The sequence below is a fragment of the Montipora capricornis genome, chromosome 6 (assembly GCF_036669925.1).
Source record: "Montipora capricornis isolate CH-2021 chromosome 6, ASM3666992v2, whole genome shotgun sequence".
Taxonomy (NCBI): domain Eukaryota; kingdom Metazoa; phylum Cnidaria; class Anthozoa; order Scleractinia; family Acroporidae; genus Montipora; species Montipora capricornis.
In genome coordinates this window covers 74,263,057-74,273,056 of record NC_090888.1, presented here as the reverse complement: position 1 = coordinate 74,273,056, position 10,000 = coordinate 74,263,057, and the positions used below count along the sequence as shown (strand labels likewise).

Below are 10,000 nucleotides of genomic sequence, written 5' to 3'. Positions count from 1 at the left end.
ATATTCTCGATATCACTAAGCTTCCAAATGGCACTTTTTACGAGTGTGAATAAAGTTAGGCTTGTTTATGCTTATGTCAATGCGTACACATAGGTGATTTTTTGAAAGATATTTCATATTATAGATAGGCAGTGAATGCTGTCTCAAGCATTAAATTATATATCTGCAGATGACATCACACTGCCTCCTGTTTCTCAGCAAGACATTGACACAAGGCAATTGTTTGTAAAGCTGCTGAATCAACAAGAATACGGCACATTGCCAGTATATGTGGCTAGCCAGTTCAGTTTGGACAGCATCAATCAACTCCTTACCACATTAAATACATTTTTATTGAGTAACACAGAAGGTAACACGTTCATTTGTTTTTTGAAAATGTATTTAATTTCCCTTCATAACAATACACAAGTCAGAACAGCACAGTGCATCTGTGGCTTGGATACAAATTTGGTCAAATTGCTTAAGTTACCTTCCCTTGCACAATGTACAGTACTTTAATTGTTCAAGCCCACTGACATTTTGCCATGAAATGAGAACGAAGACTCATTAAAAATTGAAGTATGAAAAATTGCTTTGAATTCTTCATTTTAGGTCATGTCAAACCCACCATGCTAGAGCAGGATCTCAGAAATCTTCTTGGCTTAGGAGCAGCCACGAAAGCTTTCATGTTGGCTTTGGCAAAAACTGGGAGATTGAAGTTGGCTGAAAAGAGTATCATTTTCATCACCTCTGGATAAAACAATCTATTAATTAAACAAATTAGAAAAAAAAATCCTACTCAACACTGAAAGTTAATTGGTGCTGCAACAACTCGTATTGTTATATACCGTTAACAGAGTTTTTTTCCCCAGCAGCACGCACTCTCAGTGGTTACTTAGAGTTCACTTGACATCTAACAATAAAACTGTTTCCTGCCAAAAGTCTCTTAGCAGGCAACAGCGCAAAATCTATGACGTCAAAGGGTAATAGTGCACTGTTACCAGCGAATGTTGACCGACAACTACCGTTGCACATTTTTCTTTTTGTGCTATATAACTTAATGAATGGTCCCTCGGGAAACAGTTCATTTTGTTTCCCTCGAATCGGCTGTGCCTTGGGGAAACATTGAGATTCTCGGGAAACAAAATGAACTGTTTCCCGAGGGACTAGTCATTAAGTGTTTAATGTGGGTGGCCCAAAAAACACAGAGCATATGGAGGACGGTGTTGGAAAGGCGTCCATATGGACCCAATCATGTGTGGGGATTGACAATGCATTTTGGAATGATGCAAAGTTAATAATAATTAATAATTATAATTCATTGCTATCTTGACAATGGTATTTAACTTGTTAAAGGAGGTTCACAAACAGTTCCAGTGATGTTGGGTATTTTAACAATAATTATTATTACCTGTAACTTGAATGGGAGAAGTTTGATCAGGTTTTACAAACAGATTCAACATGAAAAAGTTGGTCAGTTTGCCAGATGCTGTAGGATTGAAGATTGCATCACAAAGTTCTTTTATTAAATGTGTAAAAGAACCAGAAGTTTTGTATGGTTGAAACATCAAGCTTTTTATTTAATAAATTTCTAACAGACAAAATTAATCATGAAGATATTAACAATAATAACTTTTATTATTATCTTTGTCTGACTTGAAAATTTAAATTCACACTTGTTTCTTCTTTTTGATCTTTTTAGCCTTTTGTGATTCTTTAGTGTTCAGCTTCCTTTTTAGTCCCTTCATTTTCCTGGTTTGAAGTTGAGAATAGTCCTGTCGTTTCATGTGAACTCGTCCCTGCTTTGTTCCAAAAGCATCACGAGATACATTTTTCACCGTCTTAGGCTACAAAGATGAAATATGTGATAAACTGGTTAGTACAGATTCCTACAAAATTGTTCAAAAGTGCCTTTAACTTTCTACATTAAGTTACATGAAGTAGAATAATTTTCAAACTTGAAGGAGGCAATACTTTCAAGTGAAAAAGTCAGTTTCATTTGAAACCTGAAAGCAAACACAAAGTTTGCATATGCTGTTTGTCCTATAGTACAGATTGTCACCTTTATTCATTAAAGCAAAGGGCTCTTTTTACAACAGAAAACGATGCTGACTATTGTAATCATTATCGTTATTATTACTATTATTATTACTATTACTATTTTATCTATAACAATACGAAATCATTGAAATGATGGGAAACTATTCCTTTGCTAGTTAGAGGTTAGTCACACCAAAAACAAGTACGATGGGACTTTAAACACCTACGGTACCGTGCAAAAGTAAGTTGACAGTCTTGACTCTAAACTTGATCCTTGACGTTTTTTGAGAATCACGTTTCAAGGATCTCAATCAGAGATTTCAGAGCTTTCGACATACAGTATCAAAATATTTTTCATGGTCACAATTTTTTTTATCACCACACAAGTGTTATTAATTTTTATTACCTTCAATGCCTTCGGAGTCTTTGTGGCAGCCTTCATTAAATCATCAGATGCAAGATGTGTCCTGCGCATTACCAAGTCCAGCATGGGTCCCATCTCTTCAACCTCAACTCTTGGTGTCCGACTACCTGATTTCTTTAATGAAACTCTGAAAATGACCAGAATACCACAAAGATGCAAATTTACTAGCCAGCCTACAGTTTGCTAATTTTGATAAACTTGCTTAACCTCAACTGGTGCATTAGCCACATAGACAAAAGAGAAAAACTATGTCCCCTCCATTACAAGACACTTCAATTGAGTGCAAAAATAATTTTATTGCTGAATTTGTTTTTGTGCAATCCCAGTGCTCAGAAACTAAACTGGCCAAACTGCTTTTCATTAGTTTTAAAAACTGATTTTTTTGTTTAGCTATATGTAATTAAACATTCTTAATGTTGATATTACCTGTAGCTTCTCAGAAAAATTTTTCCATCCACAGAAGTAAATTGCAGCACATGCTCCAATCCCTGTAACCTGACTTTCTGAATGACAGGGCCTCTGTAAAAATCTTCGATATTAAAAGAGGTGACACAGTAGGTGGTATGGTAAGAATTTTATGTTGTAGGGCACAAATGCTCCAAAAAAGTATTCAATGTACCATAAAAGAATTATAATATTAATATTCTTATAGTAATAATTATTATTATTAACTTTTCCATCTTATATATTGCATTTCAAGCTTTCTGATTGGTTCACTCAGTCTCGGTTATCAGCTCACAGACTGTAAAACCTAACATGGAAACTGATTGCATCAACTGTTGCCAAGCTGGAAACTAATTGGCTTTAATTTCCATGCATATACAATTAAATACAAATTTAATGATGAAATAATATTATCATTCCATTTGGGAGGCGCAGTGGCCTCATGGTTAGTGTGCTTGACTCCAGATCAAGTGATCCAGGTTTGGGCCCTGGCTGGGGACATTATGTTACATGTTCTTGGGCAAGACACTTTACTCTCACAGTGCCTCTCCACCCAGGTGTATATTAAATGGGTACCAGCAAATTTAATGCTGGGGGTAGGCCTTTGATGGACTAGCATCCCATAGTACTTGCTTCATGCTACGGAAACCGGGGATAAGCTTCGGCGTGTTGGGCCACTGGCTCATAAGCAGACCTTACCTTATTATAACATGCGTCAAGGCTGCTGCCTAACGGTCGCCTGGGGCGCCTTACTTGCGAGCGCGGGCGACCAATTGCAAATTTCTGAACGAGTAGCCCGAACAGGCACTTAACTTGTCATAAGGTGATTCATCCTCACTTTTAATTAATTAATTCTGGGCTCTTGAAAAAATGACTCGGGCTACTAACTTTTAATGTTGGAAGCAACGAAGGGCTCCCGGAAAATTTTCTTAGGCAGCAGCCTTGTGCGTGCTCGTTGGATATGAGCCTGGTTATAGCCAACTCTACTATTTATCATTTCATATCCAATGCCTGCTTACGGAATAATAATAATTTATTACAGTATCTTATAACTAAGAAGGTTAAATTAATATTTTTCTCTTTGAAGGATGTCATCAGACACATCTTCCTGCAGGGGTCGCACAGTCTTATGAAATTTCGCATGTCAAATGTGCGAAATTTCGATGAGAACAAAGCATGAATTTCAACAAAATTCGCTCTCATTACTTTTGCACAGTACTGTAGGAGTCAATTCTAAATTGCCATCCAATATTATGCACTTATTAACTGAATGGAAGGGCCAGATGAGAAAATACTTGGTCTGGGGTAATGGCTTGTAGACCGAGAGCAGCACAGACTGCCACAGTGCATGGTCCTTGCTGGACTATACAGCTTTTTTCCCCTGTGTGTCTTAATGCTTATGGCCCTCATTCAAGGATTTTCTTAGTAGTTTTACCATGAAAGACTAGTGTCGGCAGGGCCATAGGAGTCAAATATGTTCATCAGGATTTCTTAATAACCCAAGACAACTTACCAATCAAAATGTTCTTTAGTCTCTTGTGCGCTAAATCATTTTCAAATTCTTGACCAGAAAATAACAAACAAGGTTTCGTGCCCATTGCACATTTGGTTGTCTAAAAGAGAAAGGGAAAACAAAATAACTATTTCCATAAAAGTTGAGGCAAAAACTATCAAGACAAATTTAACATGACTTTTTTATGTCATTGACTCATCACTTTCAAAGGAAATATAATTGTCATTACCCAGATCCCTGTTGTGGCAATTGCAACACTCTTATTCACATTTAAGCTGTATTTAAACAACGTAACCCCTTACTGTGTTTACTGGGGTTAACATTTTACCATCTCTTTCACTATAATAATACTGCGAGAATAACATCCTGTCCATCCTTCCTGAGGGTTTTTATCAAGGTTCAACAAAAACTAGCTTGTAGCTTATTCCATCAGTGTGTCATAAAATACCGTAAACACTTATAGAACGCTTGTTCACTTTTTTCGGTTTTCTTTGTGAACAAGACTAGTTTACTTTCCAGTAACAAAATGCCTGGTTACTAAGAAAAGTAAATGAACAACAAACAAGCTTTCAAGGAGCTTCCACTGTTACTGACTAAAAGGCTTTCATTGGTAAAATGCTGGGGAGAAAGTTCACAAAAAAGTTGACATATTCTTTACTGGTATATACAATTTGAGGGGGCTTGTGTATTTGTTCTTTATTTGGCCTGCAAATTGAATGATCGATCTAAGGTGATTCGGAGTTTACTTTAAGCTTGTAAGTTGACAGAATGAAATACTGTACCTCAGGTATGAATTTTCATCAGAATCTTTTTTTCCCCAAATCATGACCTTCTAAACTCAGGGTGTGGCTTTTCCACAAGTGTGACTTATCTACCGGTGTACTGGTACATGCAAAGAGTTTTCCCTCTAGGCCTTTCTCTCAATAGTCACTTGTACATGTGTAACTCAGGGGATCTGAACTAAAGCTGTACTGGTAGTTTACAGAAGGCCATAGGTACAAATTAGGAGAAATAGGATGTTTCTCCTAGAATGTCAGATTCATTGTTAATACCTGCATCTCTTTAATTTGTACTGTATTACCTTTATATCCTTCATTGGTCTAAATTTCTCAACTCCTAACTCAATCATATCCAAGACGTGACCATCATAGAAGCGACCTACCAAGTGAAAAGAACTATTATTTCATATGACATAATTAAGTGAGAAGCTTTATCAGTCTGTTACATAGAATGGGAAATAGGCCCATTGTATGACAATGTCACATGACCTTGTCAATCATAAAAAATGATTGTGGCAGAAATCAGATGCCAAGCCCCAGTTGTTCAAAAGATGGATAACGCTAACCATTCGATAGCACAACTGGTTTTGCCATTACTTATCCACTAGACAGTGGTTCATCTGGCGGATAGCGCTTTTCATCATTTGAACAATTGGGGCCAGAAATGAAAAGAGCGTGATGAAATTAGTGAGAATGTCAATTTGGAGACCACTGACGTTATGCAAGAGATTTACAGTTAAGCCCTAATAGTGCCACATATAGATTTTACTCTAACGCCAGACGATTTTACTCGTCAACGGGGGCTCCCTTGGGCCTTAGAGGACTACTTAAGGCTTAAAAATTACTGAGATTTATATTATTATGGAAAACAGGTGCTAGCTGGCAAGCTTTGCCATTCTTTATGACTGACAAGGTCACATGACACGGTCATGCAAAGGGATAATTAAATGAACCAATTACCTATTACAAGATTGTGAGGTCTTTTCTTGGAATGTGATCCAAAATGAAATAAAGATGCATCATTTTTTACACTGAAGAATTCCTGAAATTCAAAAGAAATTCAAAAGACCTCGACATGTTGACTATTACAAAAGGAACAGAGTGACAAAATGTCATTTGTCAATTGACTGTTAAGGGAGCAGTGATGGTGCAATGATGAAAGCCCTTGTCTCCCACCAATAAGGCCCAGGTATGACATCAGTGGGTTGAGTTTGTTGACACTCTACCCTGCTAAGATAGGTTTTTCTCTGGGTGCTCTGGTTTTCCCCTCTTCTCCAAAACCAACCTCTGCCTATTTATAGATGTGTTGCTCTGATTTAATTTCTTGACACTGAAATAAAGTTCATTATCATTGTCACTTGTTATTATTACATGTATTTCTCAATTAACTGTACCATACCATTCTTCAGACTCCACTATAAGTTAAAGGTCACAAAAATACTTGTATCATCTACAGTTATACATTCAAAAAAGTAACTGAACATCACTAGCAGTGATCCTAGCACTTATCTCAACAATGTAAGAAATTCTTGTCTCTTATAGACAGCTGAAAAATACATTCAACACAAATCCATGAGTAACAACTTACAAGTGATGTCTGATCCTCAAATGGCCTCAAGACATTTTTCCTGTTTTTAAGGACAACAAAAAAATTGGTATTAACTTTGCTTCAATTTACATTTGCATATCCATCCAAACTCAAAAGGTGATGCATGACACTTGGACACTCTTTCAGAGTTCTTGCGGTTATAAAAACAGGGTTGCAGTCCAGGAGAAAATACTACCATTTGCGTCCATCCTTGAAGCGTGACTAATTTTGCAGGAAGTTTTACTTTTCAAACATCAACAGTTTGTCCAGTTATGTGTCACCTTTGACCAATGAAACACTGGCAGTTACGGTACAATACGATACGTTTTGAGGAAGGAACTGCAATTCTGAGGCACATGGGATCATTGTTCAACATAACATGCTCACCTTGGTCATTTTGGTAAAGTATACATGTATCATGTCTTTAGAAATTCATGGGAGATAGATGTTTACAACTCTTCAAGACTCCGCAGCAGATTCATAAAAATATCGGTTCTTATGGAAAACCTGAAAACTTAAACAAGAGCATGTGAACAAAACATGCTGGTATGCCTCCAAAAACATTGTCAATTTCACGTCATAACCGCCAACATTTCATTGGTCAAAAGTGACACATAACCGGACAAACCCTTAATGTTTGGAAAATTAAACTCCACCCAAAATTCACCATGCTTCAAGGGTGAATGCAAATGGTAGTGCCACAGGAAATGAACATGCCATGAGACTAAGAGGGGCAGGGCAGCACCGGGCAGGTGTAAACTACCGGAAATGCAGAATCCAAGAGGTCTGATTTGAAAAGTAAAGGATATGTAGCCTGCAAAGTAGATGTATTTTTGTTTTGGTAATTATTATCGGCCAACATCTTGGATGGTGAGACTAACAGAGGAGTGGGACAAGTCAAAAAATTGCACTCAGTGAGAGGAGGACAGTATGAAATGTTTCCAACCCTCTACCGGCTGTGTGCTTTCAAAATGGTAGCCCATTACAGTCCATTATGAATGTTGAACTTGAAAAAGCATCCGCCTGCCAAAAAATGCCTGGCTAAAGGACATGGGAAGCAGGAAATCCACACTCCTCTTGCCTGTGCTCTTGTTTTGATTCTCACAGAACTGCACAACTGTTTCACCAGGGATGTTACAGACGTAGCTTACCTTTGAAACATGACTGCATTAGGCTTCTTCAATAAGCACTAAAAATACAAGTGCTTCAAATTAGAAAGTTTTCATAGTTTATGAAGGCATGCCATAAACAAGGACAAAAAAAACAACTGTTACAGTGAGAATTGTGACAACAGTAGTAATAATACAATACATACTTAATTGACCGCTCCCCATAGGGGCTTTTCAGGGCCAATGAAACAATCAACGAAACAATAGAACACAACAACAACAACTGTTAAAAATCCCAACTGGCACCCGGGATCTCTGGATCTCAAGGCAAGCACCCTAACCACTTAGCCACACTGCCTCCATAATGCATGAAAGCACACTTTTTTACTGTCCAGAATGCCAGGTTATGCAACTATAAAGCCTATGACACATGGTTCAACATCCTGCAACAATAAAATTGTTGCTCAACAAATGTTGAACCATGTTGCACACATGTTGAACAGAATAGAGTTGGTCTCTATTTTTGTTCAACATCTTTCAACAACGTTCAACGAGTTGAATGGCACATTTCAGTATCCAACATGGCATGACACACTGTTCAACATTGGTTGAACAACAGCTGCAACATTTGTTGATCAAAAAATGATGAACCATGTGTCACTGGCTTACTGTCTAATGCCAGACGATTTTATTCAATGGGTTAAATGAAATTACACAACCACTATAACCAGACTTAAATCTGACTAAAGCACACACCAAAATTTTGAACTGGAGCAGTGCGCATGCATGAGTACCCAATTTATAATGATCAGAAAGTGGTTCAAACATGGCCAGGAAAGTACTTAAGAATCAACAGCCAGTTTTAAGGTCACCATTTTTCCTCTGAGAAACTGTCAGTAACCAAAGTTTTGACAGACATAGTACTAGTGCTTCATAAAACACTCATGATGGCACCAACAGGTGCTTCGTAACAACAAGAAGACAGACACGTGGTGGATGAAGAACACATTGTTCAACTACGGAAAGCCAAGACTGTCCACCATTAATAGGTGGTTTCTGATCAGCTCCTTTAGTTTTTCCACCAGCAATAACTTATTTAAATCATTGTTATCTATCTCTAGAGAATGGTTGCAAACCATCTATAGGGGTCAAACGATGTTCTTCCAGCAATGCAAGTGCAAAAAAAAAATCCCCCCAGAGTTGAATGATACATACATGTACATTGTACAGTGCATACGTACTTTATTTGTTATGTAAGTCTAATTACAGCAGCTATGAGCTGATGTGGACCTACTAACTCATAAAAGTACAAAATTGAAGGAACGATCCAAAACTAATTATTACAAAAAGAACAAGAGGGTAATAAATAAGGCTCAAAATCAAAATGTTCTCTTGCTTTCTTTAAAAAACACTAGAGGTCACGTTTAGATGTTTGCACTTGCATTCAATTCATACAAAACGCGAATGACATGAAACTCTAGTAACGTGGATACATCCAAGTGTAACAAAATCGTGTGCTTAGCTTTCCATTGAGTTTTGAATTAAAACCAGGTGTCAGACCAGTTACTTCACGCTTAAACCACAACGTTTTCTTAGCCCTGGTACTTACAAGGTCTTTTAAGGCATTAGTTACCACTTCACTGGTTTTGCCGCCTCGGAGAAACAGTGCAGTTTTCGTGTTTTCGACATTCTTTGGCTCGCGATGTTCCACAGCACGCTTTCCGCGCTGTGTTTTGGGACGCCTATCAGAAAAGAAATACGAGAATATACAGAAGATAGTGTCGTGGTTAGTCTGATGAGAAATATTTGGACTGGAACGACAAATATTCGACGACAAAACAGAAAAACACAGGTACTTGTGCCTTACACTACATCCGACACTGCTGCCATCTTGAATGTCCTCTTCTGCAGAGCTGGTACCTCGTTCCCAGGGTTTCTCTTCCCTGCCCTCTTTGTCGTTTATGGGGGAGAGAAAGGTTAGGGTTGCCGTGTCACGTAAACACAGTGTTTGAGAGGTATCTTTTACTGATTATAAGAAATTCTCCTACTTTCCAAGAACAATAATCAAGTGGAACGCTTTACCAATTGAGACAGTTAATGCCTCTTCTCTGACGGCATTCACAA

The 10,000-nt window shown here is 37.7% G+C and overlaps 2 protein-coding genes across 2 annotated transcripts in view; one reads left to right on the top strand and one right to left on the bottom strand.

The window, feature by feature from the left end:
* The window catches only part of LOC138054541 (spindle and kinetochore-associated protein 3-like), a 7,953-nt gene extending 5,871 nt beyond the window's left edge, over positions 1-2,082 (top strand). The window contains exons 6-7 of the mRNA XM_068901049.1: positions 170-349; positions 592-2,082. Coding sequence (XP_068757150.1) covers positions 170-349; positions 592-737 — 326 coding nt within the window. The 3' untranslated portion in view covers positions 738-2,082. The remainder of the gene's footprint in view (positions 1-169; positions 350-591) is intronic.
* Positions 1,529-9,809, bottom strand: LOC138054542 (ribosome production factor 2 homolog). The gene is made up of 10 exons (XM_068901050.1): positions 9,744-9,809; positions 9,486-9,618; positions 7,919-7,956; positions 6,768-6,807; positions 6,140-6,221; positions 5,482-5,558; positions 4,401-4,500; positions 2,870-2,972; positions 2,426-2,570; positions 1,529-1,826 (listed from the first exon to the last, which is right to left on the bottom strand). Exons 1-10 carry the CDS (start codon positions 9,764-9,766, stop codon positions 1,650-1,652), a joined length of 918 nt encoding a protein of 305 aa, XP_068757151.1. The 5' UTR covers positions 9,767-9,809; the 3' UTR covers positions 1,529-1,649.
* Positions 9,810-10,000: the final 191 nt, after the last annotated feature.

Excerpts from the sequence above, each read along its gene's own strand:
- LOC138054542 (XM_068901050.1), bottom strand. The coding sequence starts at position 9,766 with ATGGCAGCAGTGTCGGATGTAGT. Across the intron at positions 9,619-9,743 it reads GCAGCAGTGTCGGATGTAGT|GCGTCCCAAAACACAGCGCG; the intron begins GTAAGGCACAAG and ends CTTTTCTGATAG. Across the intron at positions 7,957-9,485 it reads CTAATGCCTTAAAAGACCTT|TGCTTATTGAAGAAGCCTAA; the intron begins GTAAGTACCAGG and ends TTGTATTTTTAG.